At 41.8% G+C, this 20,239-nt stretch overlaps 1 protein-coding gene across 2 annotated transcripts in view; it reads right to left on the bottom strand.

The window, feature by feature from the left end:
• Positions 1 to 392: 392 nt before the first annotated feature.
• The window catches only part of LOC135396497 (transmembrane protein adipocyte-associated 1 homolog), a 41,827-nt gene continuing 21,980 nt past the window's right edge, over positions 393 to 20,239 (bottom strand). Inside the window, exons 8-13 of one of the 2 annotated variants that reach the window (XM_064627505.1) lie at positions 20,168 to 20,228; positions 20,012 to 20,114; positions 15,076 to 15,156; positions 14,879 to 15,008; positions 9,361 to 9,431; positions 6,262 to 6,351 (exon numbers count right to left, since the gene is read on the bottom strand). In XM_064627505.1, coding sequence (XP_064483575.1) covers positions 9,390 to 9,431; positions 14,879 to 15,008; positions 15,076 to 15,156; positions 20,012 to 20,114; positions 20,168 to 20,228 — 417 coding nt within the window. In that variant the 3' untranslated portion in view covers positions 6,262 to 6,351; positions 9,361 to 9,389. Of the gene's footprint in view, positions 6,352 to 9,360; positions 9,432 to 14,878; positions 15,009 to 15,075; positions 15,157 to 20,011; positions 20,115 to 20,167; positions 20,229 to 20,239 lie in introns of both variants that reach the window. The other variant, XM_064627504.1, reaches the window with a different exon arrangement.

The raw sequence follows: 20,239 nt of genomic DNA on the forward strand, positions 1-20,239 counted from the left end.
TACCAACCAGAGTGCCAACCACTTTATTTTGCAGGTTGGCCGCACGACAGTGTCGATCTTTTCTGAAGAAATGGCCCATTGTTTGAATATGGTATGATTATTCTGAGGTTCGAGCATGTGCTCAAACTCGTCGTTGTGTTTATCTCTCTCCAGAATACAAGCAGAATACAGAAGAAAACAAAGTCTGTGCCAGGTATTTTGAGGGTTATCACTCACAAAACGCAATGTGAAACAAATATTGGACCTTGTTTGTTTGTGTGTAAGGAAACAAAAGAGGAGAAATTGAACTCGTCTCCCGACTTGTTCTGCATATTCAACCTTGGACACTACTTATACATAAATACAGAGCGATTTTTTTCACTCTCACACACACACACACTCAGCAGCACCTCTAGAAGGGCTTAATAGTTTATTTTCTCGCTACACAGAAACATGTTTCATATATTACATCATACATAACAATAAATAAATTATACAGTTCTGTATAGAGTTCTAACTACACATTCTATTTCGCTGGTTCTTGAAGTCACATGCACTCAAATCGAAGAAAATTTCCACCATGAATGGATTATGTGAAGACTGATGCAGTTTCAACTGTTGTTGGCTAATGTAGTACGAAATTAAAGTAAGCTGTAGTAGTATTTTATGTAGCAATCTTACATTAATTTACATGATCCACAATGTAAAATACTTTGGCAGGACAGCATATGAACATGCAAGAGATACGCATCAAACTTTGATCACATTAGTCAGCGAGAGGCAAGTTGCTCTGTTCAGAGGTGATGTTGGTCGACAGGTGAACGCTGAGAAGTTGACATGTTGTTATAGTAATAGCTTTCCATTGTGTTAGTCAAGTAAAAGTGGTAGCAATAGCACAGAATTTTTCTTTCTGCATTCCCATGCAAAGTCTGAAAATTTCCGGTGTGATAGTGGCGAGAGTGCTGGACCATTCTCCTTGTGCAAACAGCATGAAGGGTACGTTCATATTAAAATTGCCTCTTATGAGTTATTGTATTTCTTACAAACTTTTTTTGCTCCAATATTTTAAAATGAGGCTTAAGGTAAATGAATACATTATTTCCCTAAAAATGAGGTGCCCAATAAGTGTGGCTTCACTCCAAGCAGTTCTCTAAAAACAATTTTCCATGTGTATAGCTCCTTCACCTCCCGACAAACTCTGTGAGGCTACAGGTGGCCAGAAAATATGCCAAACTTGTTTATCAACAGCACACACACAATGCCATGTTTGTAGCTGCCCCATATTTCCTCCCCACTCCACGTATGTCAAACCCTACAGCGCAAACATAGATGTGTTCAAGTACTCGTTTTTTGCCGGATGTTGTTGACGCATGGAATAGGCCGACACAGTATGTTGTAGATTTGGACGATTTTGCCACCTTTATGAACCATTTGAGCCATATGGGATAATATTTGCCATTAATATTGTAGAAGTGTATTGTATTGTACTTACACATGCCTTACAGTCGCGTCCTAAATTCCTGAGTTAATCTTGTGTCAGTGTGTGCTATGACTATTACCCCCCCCACCTTTTTAACGGTCCTTACGGACTAACAGTATTGCAAATAAATAAATGTGGTCATGTTACTGTTCCTTTGACGGTGCTGCTACTTTTTCTTCGGTGTGAAGCAGCGTAAAGCTTTTACAGGATAAATTTGCAACAGGAAAAGATCCTACTAGCCAAGCCTCTTTTCATAAAAAGAGGGGGTGTGCCCTGATTTTGTTGTTTTTATTGGTTAACGAAATGTGCCATTAGTTGTTTCTCACTAATCAAGCAACAAATCAGAAGGGTCATGTGCCTTTGTAATCACAGACATGGAAGATGAATACTATCTGTGGCTTTTGTGGAAACAGGAAGGCATTAATACTTTGCCATACTATTGCTCATTACGATATTAGATTTCATAATACTACTAGATGGCAATTAGGAAGAGAGGCCGCTGGGTACATGCGATCCATTCAGATGCAGAGGGTTCCCTACGTGAACTAAACACACCATTTCTATTGTCCCTTTCCTTCTACTTACTCAGAAGCTAGCATTGCAACAGCTATCGGGCAGGGTCTCCATGTAGAATCAGTACATCGAAAGATTGTCTTTAAAAGCTTTTGTGCCATTCTTATGTATATTGTATGTCTTTTGTAAGTTGAAAATGATCGCGGCTCAAAAATAATGTTTCAGCATAAAGTTAGCAATTTGGAGTCAAGTAAATTTTCATGCTACCAATACCTTCACCATATAATGCTACAGTCAGTCTCTATGGGCACGAACCACTCAGTCGTGGATGCACAAAGGAATGTTCCAGGCCTCATTAGGTGTTAGAGACTCAAATATGCCTGAACCCTGACAGCAACCCGGGGTCCCAGACTCGCCACCAACACTACTCGGCAAAAGGTCGGTATACGGTATACTCATCAGACAGAGCCAACAAAATACACCCAACCAACGGGTTGGTGAATCAGCCGACACTCTTGAGATGGCAAGACCTACCAGAGTTGACAAAATAGGTTCGTAAGAAGTAAGCACATATAGTCTATTGTTTTGTGGCAGTGAATATGTGCAAAATCATTCTCTTAATAATCATTTTCTGTCAGAAGGTCTGATCTGTGTCACGGACCCTTATTTCACCCCTTGTCTTCTACACGTGGAATAATGACTCTGAGAATGCATAGAAGGGAAAACTGAGGAAGGGAAAGTAAATGGCAGGCGGCGACTGTGTGTGAGACTGAGTGTCAAATTTGTGGACGGCAGTCAAAGAATGTGTCCTATTACGTACATAGTCACCACTGTATCTGGGTCACAAACATTGTGTATCATTTCACTGTCGTGTCTACTGGGGACACATTTCATCTCACTGGACTCCACAACTTTCTTCAAATGAGACATTTGCTTTAAATCTTGGAAAAATAACTTGATGCGACTCTAACTTGTCCATAACCAAAAAAGAAAAAGAAAGAAAGCGAGACTAGGGACAACAGGAAAAATGTCCATGACCAAGGTCTCAGCCACAGCTGAGGAATTTACTTGCGCAGACATCTGCTTTCCCAAAGCTGAACCGAAGGTCACAGAAGCCTCGTTGACACAGTTCATGGTAAACTGTTTATACAGCGTTTGGTGTGTGTGTCTCCTCTCCTCTGGCCCGCCTGTACGTGCTTACTTTAATTTCCATTGTGTCTATCTTGCTTGAAATTTAAGTGAGCACTGTTGACTTTGCTGATATGTCCTATATATCAGCCTTCCACCTATCTCTGTTCTTGTGAAAAGGTTTGTCGATGATTTATTATTACTGTCACAGGATAAAAGCATTATCTACGATTGTGAATGTCTATTAGGTCTTCCGCACTTGAGCCATCTTTTACTGTTCGAGCTCTCTACAAACGCTATCCTCATTTCCTCGATGTAATGCTCTTGTTGCATCCTTCACTATGTTGAAGTTACTGTAAATTCGATTTGTAAAAACTTGCACAATAAGGCACAACAAAATGAAACCCCTGATCTTTTGAAGCCGATTCGGGCTTCATCATCTGAGTTTCTGATATAGAAGCTCGAATAGGCTTCAAAACATCACTGGTTTTAATTTGTTTTGTAGCCGGTGCAAGTTTTTACAGCTCGAGCACAGATGTCTACTGCCGGACGCTAGACTGTCTTCAGTTACTGTAAGCTGAACCTGAACCTCATCTTGCCGGCTATTGGTTGTCACTAAAACCCTGTTAAATAGGGAGTAATCTGGGCTTACGTCCAAACAACCTCATGCCTACGTCAATTTCATGGTTCTGTAAGCTAGTTACCCTGATCAAGTGTTACCTCACAGCCTAAAACGATCAGAGGCAAAATGGCTTGCAAGGACCCAAGTGACAAGTCAGTTAAATGAACTAGTACTGTAATTCCCTACATTACAAAACTTTATGGCAATGGCTAGTAAGCTTGACATTAACCTTGTTTGAAAACAAAATTTCTGACTTGATATGTTTACACCATTTGGAAAAGTTACAAGTTCATTATGTGTCAATCAAATAGTCTGTACAAGCTGCCATTGGTCTGTGGGTTTTGTTACATTGGCCAAAGCAAGAGATGTTTAAATGACCGCACACAAAAGCAAGCTTTACATGTAAAAAATAATGATCACGCTTCTAAAGTGGTAACACACTTGGATGATTGCAAGAGCTACATTCCCTTGTGGCATGAGACAATGGTGAAGGCCAGAGAGGCTGACTAGAATAGGCTTTTGAGCATGCTTTTGAGGGAGACTTTCTCTCCTCTTGTGGGAACTCTGTCAGCAAGTCTTCTGTGACCTTTGGTCCAGCTGTGGGGGAGATAATGGCTTTCCCTTTCTGGCCCACTTGGATTCTTCCATTCTGTGTAAATTTCTCATCTGTCAAATCAACTTCTCAGTTGCATTTCAGACCTTGTTTGTGTACATTTTCCTTGCCGTCCCTAATATTAGAATTTTTCGTTATGGACCTATGTCATCAGCTCACTTGTGCATTGTACTGTACCTGACTTTGTAGGATTATAGCTCTTACATTTTAAATTCATATCTCTCTTTTCCGGGCACAAGGATAGTACTTGCAAAAGCTGCACTTTTATTTGACATCCATTCATTTGTCCTTTACCCAGAAATGTGCGCTACACTGGTTGGCAGTTAGAATCACAAAGTACTTCCTTGCCGCATGAACCTCCTGCATACTTTCTAGTATAGGATGTACTGACTACCATTTTTCAAGTGGAAAGGTGGTCTCGTTCTAGAGTAATCAGGAATGTGTATATAATGATTTTTGAATGTGCAGCAATGGTATCAAACAACGACTGCAAACAAGGTTTGTTCATGGGTAGTGTCAGAAAGTCCTGTCGTAGTACATAAAAAGCCATATATTATTTGCTTTTATGCCAACAGGAGGGACTGCATGTTGTGCAAGGTGTCATCTGCGGGCGGCATCTGTATGCTGTGGTCCGTCTGTGTCTTTCTGCTAGCACAGCAAATTCAAGATTGTCATCATAGATGCATGCCACCAATTTTTTCTCTTTTTTTTCTTTTCTCTTTTTTCATAGTTGCGTGCAGACATAAAGTGTGTGATTTTAGCCACATAGCCTAGAGGCAGCAGACAAGCAACAACCAAGTAGTAGACAGACAAGTCTGAGCCTTGTCTCTCTACTTCTTTGTTGCTTGACAATTTGCATACTTAAGGTTCCGTCACCCAATTCAAAATACTGCTTGCGACATTTTAGAGAGCATTCTAGCACCTGCATCACATGAACACCACTGCATTGTTGTTGTCACATGCATGCTTACCTTGCTGCAAAGTTGCACAACAAAGAATGTTGTGCTAGTCTTCCCCTCATTTTTTTTCCACCACCCCCAAGCTACCACTCTCATGTAACAAATGCAGAATGATAGTAATGTTAATTTGCCTTGGTATTACTGAATTGTAACACCTCACAGCTACTTGAATAGCGGAATAGCTCAGCACAGCATGAAAAGATGGACGATCACATATCTCAGCTGCACATTTAAGAGGGCTCCGTCACATTCCTCAACAAACACAATTTTGTTTATCTTCGATGACAACTGAGGAACCAAATTAGCCTACTTTAGATAATCCAATGACAGACTGCACAGCAATGCATGTAGGGCCATGATTGGATGTCACAAGGCAATTTTCAGATTGGTCAAGAGGTGGCACACAGGATATGTGATTCATGTTATTTGGTGACTGGACAAACAAGGGAACATAAGTCAGCAATCCTGCTTTCACGTGTGTCAATTATTTTTTGTTGTTGTTGACGGATATGCATTGGCAGTACATCTATTATAACACGCAATACTTAATCTTCTATAAAAAAAAAGAGAAAGGATGAACAAACATCTTTGGATGTTGATAGGGTGCTCCCTATCCAAAACACCTATCCAAAAGTTCAGTTGTTTGTCTCAGATAACACATATGTTTTGCCTCACCTTAAAGAGAGTGTTATTTTTTCGTGTGTCTTCTGTGCTGCAATTATTTTTTCGGTCCAAGCGCGTCACAAGGGAATGTGGCCATCATTTTGCACTTGTTAGCGGCACTGAACAATGACTAATATCATGCTCTTTGGTGACTCCAGGGTGAAAATGCAAGATGTGTCACAAGACCAGCGTATTCTTTCCAAAGGTTCCTTCTGGGTTGCTTGTAAATTGTCTGCAATGGTCACGAGCCCCCACTAGTAGGATTCACCTGGTAGCATCGGTTGTACACCCCGGTATCGAAGCCCACGATGCTATCTGGTGACTGTAGTGACTGTACGTACAGGGGGTTCACATTGGTTGTATCGAAGTGGGTACTGTCATATGCTGATGTGTTCTGAAATACACAGTGGTAATATTTCATGATGCACACGTTATGCAAGACATAAGCACTGAAACACTGTTAAAAAGGTATTCCACAATGATTCTGTCCAGATTTTCATGTTGAAACTGTTCAGCAAATTTTGCAGTCATTGTACAAAGAGTATGCACACTGGGTGAGAACTCTATACTGTCTATATTACGTGCAGCCCATTGGCACCAAGCTGTCTAAAATCTCATCAGCACCTAACATCGGCATAGCGAGAAAAATATTTCAGGAGGGGTTCTACAGAGACCTTACACGGGAGAAGAGGATTCCACCCTTGTTTCCCTCTCCCAAATGCACTACCAAATGTACCCCCCAAATCCCCCTTCTGGCTATGCATGCCACTGGCTCCTAACGCTGCTAGAAAATTGGAGAACAAGCATCTCCAAAAAGCCCACAGTGCATTAGGCTCACTTGAAGAAGACAGGACCGATGAAGGAAACATGATCCCTATTCCTTCTTTAAGTTATGATGCCCATTTGTAAGAGAAATGTTTCGTTCATTGACAACGTGGTGCCTGTAGTGGGTTGTTCAGCTATATCCAAGTAGACCACCAGAGAAGAAGATGCATGCATCCCATGTGCCAACTGGAGGGAGATCCTTACTTTGTTCTGATGATGCTGTTTCTGCCCAATGACTGATTATGCTACAGTCAGACACAATAAAAGTTTTCCAATAGACTGCAAATATGAAGGTAGCCTGCAAGGTGCCTGCTAAAACCTCCACCCCACATCGTGACTGCAACAATCACAGTCACAGCACGCAGACAAACAACACTGAACTAAAGTGCAGAATTGGGGTGGAACACTGAGATTGAGACAGCTTATGATAAACAATGCTTATTGTAATGCCAACTTCATACGGAGAATTCTAGCTATATTACATATGTCCGTTGCACAATGCCACATGCAAGAAGTGAATTTTCAAATACTTTTTTATTCTGGGATTTGTTTGACCTGCAATGCTTATTCATAAATGGAGAGAACTGCACTGTTCTTATCAGCACTCTCAAATCACAGTGTTTATATGATATTTAAAAAAAGCACACGCCGTAATGTTCAAGCAAGTGAGGTATTGTTCACGAGGGTCTGAGAAAACAAGTGTAGAGAAATGAACCTGCAGAGTTTTAGACCCCTTCTTAAAGGAACCACGAAATGATTTTTTTCTCATTTTTCTTTGACAGAAGAGATGTTTCTGAACACAAAACCAAGGACTTATGTTCTGCAAGTGAATGTTTTGACTATCCTTGACTTTGCTGACCAATAGCGAGGGAGGCTCCGCCTCCAAATGGCGCGCCAATAGGAGGACTCGGGAGGCGGAGCGCTGCGGCCTCTGCTCTTGCCTAATAGATGGCGCATCGGTAGCGCTCGGCTCGGGATATGTGAGCCGCTGTCGTCTGCTTCTTCCGGTAGAGCTACGACCTTGAAGCCTCTGCTCTCGCGTAAGAGATGGCGCAACATTGGCGCTCCGTAAGAGCACGTGTGGTCGCCATAACTTTGAGCCTCGACCTTGAGACTGGCTGGTAACCTAAATTCCCCGGCGATAGCAAACCATAGTGCGTAGTTTTGACGATTATGCTTCATGGATATGTCATTACATTACCAAATTTTTGGCCAGTTCGATGTTTCGCTCCGCTCTTATGCGTGAACATTGTCTCAGCTCATGAAAAAGGAAAGAAATGTTGCTGCTTTTGTTCTACTCCTCGCACTGAAATAAATAATTTAAAATCATTGTACTGTGTGTTTCTTTTTTCTTTTTGTAAGTAGTTACGCAAGTATACTGCGTAGTTTTGACGCTTATGCTTCATGGATGCGTCATTACATTGCCAAATTTTTGGCCAGTTCGACGTTTCGCACGCTCTTATGGGTGAACATTGTCTCAGCTCATGAAAAGGAAAAGAAATGTTGCTGCTTTTGTTCTACTCCTCGCACTGAAATAAATCATTTAAAATAATTGAACCTCTGTATGCAATAAGGGGATAAGTCGAAAAATCCCAAAATGAGAAAAAGGGCCTGATATGATTGTCCATCCCATTGACACACATGCATTTCCCGTTTTTTGGTGTGTGATGACCCCAAATTTGGTAATGTAATGACACTTCAATGAAGCATAATCGTCAAAACTACGCACTATGGTTTGCTATCGCTGCGTCATCGGAATTTAGGTTACCGGCCAGTCTCAAGGTCGAGGCTCAAAGTTATGACGACCACACGTGCCCTTACCGAGCGCCAATGTTGCGCCATCTCTTACGCGAGAGCAGAGGCTTCAACGTCGTAGCTCTACCGGAAGAAGCAGACGACAGCGGCTCACATATCCCAAGCCGAGCGCTACCGATGCGCCATCTATTAGGCAAGAGCGGAGGCCGCAGCGCTCCGCATCCCGAGTCCTCCTATTGGCGCGCCATTTGGAGGCGGGGCCTCCCTCGCTCTTGGTCAGCAAAGTCAAGGATAGTCAATGTTTTTCTCAGGAGGAAATGTACATTGAGTACTGAAATGGTACGGAGCTGATAAACATGGTGACGCACCATGTCGAGTGGCAGCTGGGCCGCCGTACAGAGAAAACTGACCCTGTTAATACTGTGCCTGATTATGCCACCCACATCATCATCGCTCGCAGAAAAGTCAATTAATTTGTGCAACACTCCTCTCAGCGAGCTGTGTGCATACCAAACATTAGGAGGCACCCTGGACCATGCGTGTAGTAGTCAAGAGGCAAGAGAAGGAACACGAGAGGGGAGGAGGAATGTGGAGGAGAGGTTCGGATGGATGAGATTTCAACTGCTGATGGTTAAAAAGTGGCATGCTTTAATCTGGAAAAAATTCTGATGTATGAGTTCCTCAACAAGAAGAACGGTTTTCAGCACAAAATGTTAGGGGGTGTTCAGGAAACGTCATAGTTCCATTAAAGCAGGAGGACTCATGCATCACGCATAACAGGAAAATATAAGCAAAGAGTGACTTAATAAAGGGAAGAACTTACTTGTGAAAATGGTGCGGCAAAAGCATGCATCAAGTCTGGCATGAAAGGGACAGCCGAGGAGGAGGAACATGCTCGAGGAGTACAAGAGGGAAAGTTAGCACAGAAGGAAAATTAAAGTGACTAACTAACACTAGTATGCACCACGACGTTACTCTTCCTTCCTCCCATACTCCAAACTGACATGGTCTATTACTATGTCTTTAGACATCCCATACTTTTTGGTGCACAATAAATGTGTTTGTCAGTGAAGACCTAGTATACCATAATTTCACACGTATAAGCCGCAGGACCCCTTTTTAGGAACGTTTTGAAAATCTTCGGACAGACAAGCCGCACACGCAGATAAGCTGCGGGCAATACGACACGACTCATTTGTGCAACAAAAAAGATCATAGAGAAGGTCATAAACCCTGTGGTCCATACTCCAGGGTCAGCATGGTGTACAACAAGGGATGTCAGTTCTAGTGCTCTACCAAGATTGGATTGTGCCCTTGTTGTGTGTTTTTCATGGATCGACAGGTTAGTGGCGTTCAGAAGACATGAATCACTGTCACTACTTTCGTTAAACTGCTGCGGGAGGGAACCAGGAATGTCAGTCAATCCAATGTGGATGCTCCCCTGTTACACATTGTTCGTGCATTGGCAGTGTGGCGCTGTTCCAGAGTCACTATTAGCCCTTTCGTTAAAAACAGCACATGAGGAAAGTACCAGGGAAAAATAGTCATCAGATAAGCCGCACCCGTGGATAAGCCGCAGAGCGCCCATGAGAAAAAAAAATTGCGCATAAGCCCCGGCTAATGCGCGTGAAATTACGGTAGTGATATGGCCCACATGGAACCTTTGCCATGACTCATGGATATTTTGTTTCTGGGGCACTAAACCAGCATTAGTTACTTAAAGTTTCAAGTTTGACAGGATTGAAGAGCGAAACGTGTAAAGAAAAAAATATGAGACTAATGCACAGTCACTATCAAGTCAAGAGCACACTATCGCTTCTTGTGTCCTGAAAAAAGACTAAAAGAAAACAGAAAATGCAACCCAAGATAAGGGCAGTTCCAACAGAGTCACCCGATACATTTGTTGTTGTTTTGTTTCCGCAAGGTAAGGCTCACCTTCGACGCATGGGGCGGCACTGCGCTCCTTCACCCTCTCACATTGGGGGTGAAGGAAAGACGCGTCTCCAAAGATGCGCAATGAACAAAATAAAGAATAAAAAAAGGTGTTCCTTCATGAATTTTTTGCAGATGATCTATCGAACTGATTTTTGTTCTGAAAATGGCTCCGGTATCAGGTGACTGAAGGGACCAGATGTTGGGACAACTTCATAGCTTTTATAATCAAAAAGTTCATTATTAAAAGTTAATTAAGACATTGCCTTAGGAGTTTGCTAATGCCCTCCAAAGGGGTGCCCCTCAGCATATGCTATATGCAATTGATTTCATCTCGGGAAAAATGATATATATATATTTTTAAAAAATATGTTCACATTTAGCTGGGACACCCTGTATTCTGTATGTGCTTTTCACCATGCCACTTCCACCATACAGTCAAACCAGGTATTGTAGAATGTCATTTTTTACCTGTTTCCCAACCTCAACTATTCTTGTCACATCTTGCAGGGAAGTAATGGTTACTAACTTTTTTATTCCCTTGCAGTTTTAAAATAGTGTCACTGGGTTATGCAGTCATCCAAAACTTTCCATGCAAATAAAATATTTTTGTCGTGTATGTTAAAGACAAAAAGGAGACAGCAGAAAAGAAAGAGTGCTGGGTGAAGCATAAGGAGTGTACAGGCAACATTCTTCCCTGAATGCACCTTACACAGCAAGGGGACGTACGAGGCAAATGGGACTTCTACCCAAAGAAACTATGCACAATCATCTTGTTGTACAGACGATAGCTTATGACAGAGTTGCTCCACAAAGGCTTTGTAATTTAATTCATCATGAAAAATTGTGCAATTACTACACAAGACACAAACTGGAGGTGGAGGAACTGAACGTAGTATCTGGAAACCTAGAACTAAAGCTTAGAACCTAGAACGTATACCACCCTCGCCAGATACAGAAAGCAAAAGTTACCTCAATACACAAAGGTGGTGAAAATAATTCTTAAACTAACTGCAGGTCCATATCAATATCACATGTGTTTTCTAAAGGGCTAGAGGAAATCATTCTCATGAGATTTGAAAAAGTTTTGCAACACACTCGCTTATCACGAACTCACAGTTTGGCGTTAGACAAGGCAGGTTCACAGAGCCCACTTTACTTACACAAACAAGAGATAATACTAAGGAACTCTCAAAACAAATTATTGACTCTTGATCTTTTTGTGCACTTTAGGAAAGCTTTTTATTTGCTAATAAACCATAGCATACTTTTCAATAAGCTTTCCTGTTACAGTGTATGAGGTACTCCATTGGATCTGTTAACGTCATGTCAACAGCATCGCTCTCAATGCGTTGTAGTTAATAATCATACATCTAGTGCTGTATCAGATAAGTCTGGTGTTCTCCAGGGCGGTATTCTAGGAACATTTCTCTTCAACATATATCACCTGACACTGCTGGACTTATTATGGGTGTAACCCTCCTTTAGTTAATCTTAATAAACAGTCCAACGATAATGTCCTAAAAATCAATGCAAATGAAAGTAAAGCTATAAGATTTTATTATAGAAATAAAAAAGTTGTTGAAGATCAGCCACTTCAGATTGGGAGATCAATGACTGATCTTGCAGACATGTGTAAATTCTGGGTGCATACTTTGCACATGCAACTGTCTTGTTGGAATTGTCTTGTATAGACCCACTTCAGTTTGTAAACAAGAGGGCGCATCTGCATGGAGCAGACGTCGCTGGTGGGAGGAAGTGAGTAGGAAACAGCATAGTGTGTACGGCGTACTTGGCCAATCTGTACCGTGTAGCACATCCAATAGCTACACCACTTTGTGGCGTGCCTTTAATAATGACCAAAAACACCCAGTGACTCAATGATCGAGCAATTTTTGGCCACCAAACAGGGTAGCAGCAGCACCACCGCATTGCTATGACGCCACGCACTGAAGTGAGTCTATAATATGTAATATGTTATCTCACATCACAGGACTGATAGGAGTCGGACTAGTGGTTGTCAAGTATACTATTACCAAAGGCTATCAAGTTACTGATCTGCAATAGTCTTTTCTATTCACACTTGTGCTACTGTCATTTAGTTTGGGGTAGTACAACTGCTACAAATATGGAATGACTAACGTTAATTCAAAGAAAGGTTCTTCGCTGCATTGCAAATGCTATCTGCATATACCCGACCACTTTTTGATGACTTAAGCACTTGTAGACTTGTATGGGAATCGGACCTTTGTGACTTTCTTTTAGTAAGGAAATTACATTTTGCGAATTATGTGTCTATTTCATGTGTTTAATATTTAGCACTTACAAGTAGACAACATACAACATATCATATGCAACACAAATCTAATTAGAATATATAGAATACATTCAGGACTGAATATGGAAAGCAAATGTTAGATGATAATGTTCCTCACATCTTAAATACTTATTTTTATTATAGGTCACCATCGTCCCTTATGTCGTGAAGCGCAATAAAATTTTTGTTTGTGGAAGTGTCAAACTAGGTGCGTCGATTGTGACTTTAGCGTTGTGCTGTATGACTCTGTGGCCGTAATTAAGACCTGTATCTAATCACAGTTGTACACTTTTTTACATTTGCTCGCTCCTACCCTAGTATGAGGGGATTCAGATGTTATCAAGCCGCTTTATGCAACTTTTTTTCTGTACTTCCTTTATCCCTTGGAAATAAAAAATCACAAAAGAATGCCTAACATGCATACAAGGGTCCTGTCATTAGCAAACTGCAATTCAGGCCTAAAAATACTTTGCCCCAGTCTCATGAACTAAAAGTGAACCACTTGTATGGTGAGAATGATTCCCTGCTAGCTTTAAAGATTGGAATTGAGTCCTAGGGTTGATGGCATGGCATGGACAGCCGTGCAAAGAAAGGGAATGCATACAACAGTCAAAGGCAAACGGCGGCATCAAGGATGCCTTTTCTGTGCACTTCATAGTAAAACTACTGGCATGGCAAACATTTATCCTTGACCCAACAGCTATACTGCAGACAAGTTCCCCTCACTGGTGGATCCAGGGGGTTGAGCCATCGCTCCCCCTCTCCAACACACCAAAGCATTAGGGTTACTCATCTTAAATAAAAGCAATAAAACAGTCCTTAACCTACATAAAAGGACAAAGAGACGAGACAACACTGCACTGTGTTTAAACTACATAAGATCAAACATACGCAGAAGGCAACATTTCCTTGAGCTTGAGGAGGGAAGAGGACGGAACAGCAACAAGACAGGATGAGGCTCAGACCAGCAATAACAATTTTATTGATCCAATGTGGCCTTCTGCATCTGCACACCAGCTCGCTTGCCTCCTTGTGTTATGTTCATCAAACATACATTTTATCGTAGATCGACAAGTTACCCGCCAAAAAGAACTCGTTACGAGTTAAGTTACTGTGTGAAAAATGTAACTAAGTTAATAACAAAGTTCTTCAGCCTGAAATGTAACTCGCAGTTACGGAGTTACTTAAAAAAAAAGAACGAGTTACTTCCAAGTTACTTCGGACACAAAATAGCACTACACAGGTGTAGCGCACATGAGCGGTTGAGTTAGACCTTGAGTTGCTTACGGAGGAGTGCAACATGCTTAGATCGTTTTCGTTTATGTCCCACAATTCGAACGCTTTGCATCTTGCTCCCTGTGTGCGCACAATGGTTCAGCTTCATTTCAATGGCAACGGTTCTTACTCACTGAATAGAATACTGTCATTGAATTGTCATTGATTGAATATCACGTTTTATGGCATAAAATGGCATGAAAGGACCGGAGAGAAAGCAAGTAAATATGTGGACGTGAATGAAAAGCAAATTAAAAGTAACTTGGAACTTAGCTTAAGTTACGTTGGCAAAGTTACCTGAAAAAGAAACGAGTTCCTCTGAAAGTTACCACGGCGTAAAAGTACCGAGTATAGTTACAAGTTACCAAAAAAAGGAACTTAGTTATTTGTAACTCGTTACCTCGAACTCTGCATTTTATGTAGCTTAGGTACTGCTTTATCGGTTTTAAAATGGGCTGGTACCAACATCCCCAAATTGCCACCGTGTTCCAACATATTAGGTTACCCTCCCCTCGCTACATGCTTTGACAAAGAAACCCCATTCCAAAGCGAGGATCTGGATTCGCCCCTGGTCCCACTGCAAATTAAAAGCCTGAATCCAGTTTGGCATGACCACAAACTTTTGATGATGTGGCACAGCAGCTGTAAAGTCTTCTTTAGCAAAACCACACGTAAAATGCCTCAATATTTAAATGTCACTTCCCTCACTTTTGTTTTCTCAAAATTTTAGAAAACAGAGAGGAGAAGTTCATCTCCGAATTTGCAATAAAAAATGCACGTACTGAGCAATTTTAGTTCTATAAACAGTTGGTGGCACCTGGTAAATGTAGTCCGAGTCTGTCTTGAGTGAGGAACAGGAAAGTTGGTGTGGGAGGCTGACATCATCCTCCTCCACAGCATCATCAGTCTGTGCCTTGTATGAGAACAGGATACTGGGCTGCGAAATGCTGAAAAAGAAAAAAAAAACGTCGAGATTATTATAAGATGCTGTCTTGTGACCCACATACTGCTCACCTAAAGAAATCTGCCAAGAATGTCTTGTACACAAGTGGTGTGAACGCGGTGAAGTAGATGTAGCTGGTGACATCCACCATGCTGCGGAAGAATCCAAGAGCTCTTAACTCCCTTTGGGCAAACTACTAACAGATAATCTGCCTGAGCAGATGGGTATATTTTTGTACAATGATACTGTAACTGAAGGAATGGCTAGAGAGCAAGTGAGTTGGTGAAGTAACAAAAAACCGGTCCAAGAACAGGAAGGACGCAGGTAGAAGGGGAAAGAAAGAACTAGCCAAAGAGGAGAAGCTAGTATTCTTCCCTTTCATTTGGCATTCATGGCTGAATGCCACAGACAATGTACCTATGCCAAAATCACCTCAACGAATGGAACAAACATCAAGGTATAATGAATTCAAACAACTCAGGGAAAAGAGGTGCTGACGCAAGGAATTTAATACCCCTGCCACACGGGCAGTCTTCAACGATCATTGAACACGCGTGTGGAGCCACCAAGCGTGTAACGTGTCAACTTTGCAAAAAGCATTGGATCCCATGCTCCCTGACTGGTTGACACGTTACACCCTACATGGCGCTACGCGCATGTTCAATGACCTTTGGTTTCAATGATGGTTGAGGACTGCCCGTGTGGCAGGGATATTACTTGGGTCTTCTTATCTCCGGTCAGATATGCTAATCACAGATATGTCTGTGATGTCCCCAATTGTGGTCAGCCTCTGCCAATTCTCGTTGTTTATATCAAGGTATAATTCACTTCTGAGCACAAGACGCAAAACAGTCGGAAACATTCGCTCCAGTTCATCAACTCTTTAGAAACTCAATGCCGAGTTCAAGTCCTCTTGATTTAATAATATCTTAAGCAGGGGTCAGGCATCACCCACACGTTTCTCCGAAACTGATTTCTTCGCTTTTGGAACCATGTACCATGTCACTTCAGGGATAAATTCCTGTATATTGCGCTCGGACATGGATGCTGGGAGCAGCATAAGAATCTGACATCTTTCTTGCAGGGACTTACTTGTGTGGTACGGCACTGGCAAATTTTGTATCGATGAAGTGGATGTACCAGGAAGAGAAACTTCAAAGGCAGTCTTGATCTGTCGCCGGGTTCTAACATTCAGAGTCTGATTAATTTCAGAGTGCTTCCTTGCTCCATATGACGCTGACAACTTCTTGCGCTTTCTGGTAGGAGTCACACTGATTTTTTTAGACGTCGTCAGGATATTTATGCCATCGATCACTTATCTTCTGAGAGAATGGCACATCGTCAGCACTGCCTTCTGAAGAAGTGGGCATGGAGGGCTCCTCTGCCAGTATTAGTTTTCTCAGATACACAAAACAATGCCAGCAGAGCATATCTGATTCGTTGACATCCTTGGCCCATTCAGCACCAAGCTTAGTGCTCCACCCACTCCAATAGCGGAAACACATCTGAAGTCCTTCGTGCGCAGCATTTTCTTCTTGTGCTTGTAGAAATAGTCCGTGTAATAAATATATGTGATTGCCACTGTGCACTGAAGACATTGCGGACATTGTGCATGTGCAAATGATTGTGCACACGGTACAAAGAAACGAATTGAGACGGATGGCAGTAACACAACGAAATCACAGTCCTCAGAGCTGAAGTGAACACACTGACTGACGCGACCGCAAAGACGGTCGATGGCCAAAAATTGGTTATGACGTGTCCCTGTGTCTTCTTGGGAGATATACGACAGGACATCAGGCTCACCAGATGCATACCTCCCACATAGTGATCACGTTAAAATCAGCAAGACAACAGGCGCTGTTGAAAACACCAACCGTCTCGGCTGTACAGCTCTTTTCCTAGGAGGACCGATATCATATCCTCCCACAATTACTCCCTTTTTATAAATTTGTATTAAACAATGTTTTTCCACTGCGAAGTATGACATGCTGTAATGTATATCACGCATTGTTTTGAGAGGCGACACACCGATGATTGAGGGAGCGCACCGGAGTTCTGTTGAAAAATTGCTGACTCGGCTGTGGTCAAGAACGAATGCCAATTGTTATTCCAGATATCGCACAAGGATTGTCCTACAAAATATCAAAAACTGGTGGCTTATATTTAGTGGCAATACAAGTGCCCAAAGTATGCTAATTCTGCGACATGTCTTTCCAAAAATAAAAATAAAAATACTATTTCCGTGTGCACAAGAGACCTTTGAATGGCGATGACACCCCAATAATTTCGCCCCCTCTCCCTTGTCAATTACTTTGCCCTCAAAGGTGAAACTGGGTGACTCATTTCATCATTGACCAAACTCCATCCAATATACAGGGTGTCCCAGAAAACGTGTCATTGAATTATAATAAAAAAACTACACCACCTAGAGTCATGCGGTCAACGGCATTTGTTCTTACTGGGTTTTTGCCACCTCCTCATGTGAATGTCGTGTAACGTAAGTTTAATTATGTAAATTTTTGCGAACTGAACTCGAAAATTTGCCTAGTAAATGTCACTTTTTTACCCCACCAATGTGAAGAGCGTGTCTAATTTACTCAAATTAATGATAATTGACAGGGATATTCAGGAGCTATCCCATCGGAAAAAATAGCCGAACATCATGCTCTACGGAGGTCGCACAGAATAGCGCACGATGAATTTTTCAGCACAATCTTTGTCAGTCCAACAAAAGGGGTTGGAAACCCAGCCCACCCCGGCATCGCAAAAAGAGATAACGCAGGCATGGCTTATCACGTCTGACTTTCGCTGGGATAATGCTTTCCATCTCCCAATTTTAGGAACTGTTACTTTTTCTACTATCACTCTTTGGGCTTGGTTCGGAACCTCCTTTCGTCGCACTGCGAGCGATTGCGCTCAAAAAGACATCGCGCGTTATGGTCCGGTGCTCCGAAAAGCATGATATTCGGCTATTTTTTCCGATGGGATAGCTTGTGAATATCACTGTCAATTATCATGAATTGGAGTGAATTCGGCACGCTCTTCATATTGGTGGGGTAAAAAAGTGACCTTCCCTTGGCAAATTTCTGAGTTCAGTTCGCAAATATTTGCATAATTAAACTTGGGGTAGATGACATTAACTTTACAAGGTGGCAAAAACCTAATAAGAACAAATGCCGTTGACCGCATGATTCTAGGTGGCGTAGTATTTTTATTATAATTCAATGACACGTTTTCTGGGACACCATGTATATATATATATATATATATATTTTTTTTTTCTTCTTCAATGGAATCGGTGATCTTAAGGTTCCTTGCTTGTTCGAAATTTGGTGGAACTAGCTTTCAAAGAGACACCTTGAAAGTACCACGAGAACGTGCATAGAGTTATAAATCGAGACATTAGAGCAGTGATGGGCACAGTACCTTAAAATTGCATTTACAGTAATCTACCAAGCACCTGCCATCATTAGCACTTTAAATACATTAAAGGGTACCAAAATGGAAATGTACTAAGTGAAAGAGTAAAAAAAAGAACACGGTAGAAGTTGCGTTTACATGCACACAGGCAATCAGTTCTACAAATGGAAACTACTACTGTTTCTAGACTTCTACATTAGCCCAGTGTGCAGTGTTCTCATACTAGTCTCTGGTACCAATATGAACCTAAAAGGCACACTTTAAGGAAAAAAAGAGACACAGGCCACCAGGGACTATGGATTTTTGAGCATTTCCTGATGCCTCCTGACATATGATATGCATTTCAAAACAAAAATGTAGAGAAGAATCAGAAGCATAATGCACAACTTCCTTTTTTCTGTGGCCTTGTTGTCTGCATTGAACAATGGTAAATAGAAAAGAAAAGAAAAATAAACCTATGCCACCACGCTGCTTATTGTAGTGCATGGAGTGTGTGTTAAGTCGAGTGAGACGAGTGAGTGACGAGTTAACTCTTAAGTGAGTTAAGACGGTCAGTCTTGGTCACTTGGCCAGTACTGTGACTCGTATCGGTATGGAAAGGACGTTCGGCATGTCGGGAGTGAAACGTAAGCGTACGGAGCTCACAGCCGGGCTCTGAGGAGATATCTGAGCCGCTGCCCATTAATGCGAAGGACGCAGGTGAAGCACTCAGAGTGGCTCTTCGGTTCTTCGAGCAACACAAGGACGCCCAGAATGTATTTGCCATTGCCCGTGCAATTGAGTCGGCGGAAAAGCTGCACATTGACAGCATTTCTAAGCAGACACTTTTGACGGCTTTCTTTCGTCAATAACTTGTAAATAGAGTGTAAGGTTGTAAATACTTAATAAATTGTGTCGGTAAAATAAAATAAATCGCAATGAAATACCGTGCCTGCAATGTCTGCGCCTTCAATAAACTAGACAGTGCCAAACAGACTTCTTTTATGAAGGGCTTACGTGGATCATCATCCATGTTCGTCGTTAATATGACAATTCGCTTTATGACCAAAATCTGCGGGAACGGCCGTGGTCATATTAACGAGGGTTGACTGTACACTACACCGACATCACTTTCTCCTCGACATACCAGGGCACTCTTTATGGAGATGTAGGCACACATTCGCTCTGGTCCATTCTCGCTTACATTTTCTTCCAAATTGGTAGCACACCTGACCGGCAGTCAGAGGGGTGTTGGTTAGAATCCCGCCATTTGCATTCACTGGCTTTTCGTCAACTTGTTTTTTTTTTTCAGATCATTTTTTGGGTGTTGGTAAGATTCAGATGTGGTGTTTGCCTTAACTGTTCGTTTAGCCTCTACAATTTATGAGGATGGGACTTCATCACAGACGATTCATGTGACTAATGTGCGCTGCACAGACCTGCCTGAGCTTAAGACCTTAATGTTTAAGCCAAAATATACAGATAAATGTGCCGCATATCTTTTAGATGTTCAAACCTGTACGTCTACTTCATAAGACTGGAAATGCGCCATTGAAAAGCATAGCTTATCAATATGAATTTAGAAACATAATAAATATAACTCACCAAAGCCCTTCAGCGACATCATAGTAATAGAGGCCTGAGCCAACCGCTTGCACCAAGTTTAGCAATGCAAGGAAGAGGGTGTACCAATAGAAACTCCTCTTGGCTATAAAAAAGAGAAATTATGAAGAAAGCAAACCCCGCAGTACAGGTACTTACAGGGCAGCGCTACTCGTTCTCGTAGTCCAGTCCATGGAAGGGAGAACACCACAAAGTACACCTAACGCAAAA

The sequence above is a fragment of the Ornithodoros turicata genome, chromosome 6, assembly GCF_037126465.1.
Source record: "Ornithodoros turicata isolate Travis chromosome 6, ASM3712646v1, whole genome shotgun sequence".
Classification (NCBI taxonomy): domain Eukaryota; kingdom Metazoa; phylum Arthropoda; class Arachnida; order Ixodida; family Argasidae; genus Ornithodoros; species Ornithodoros turicata.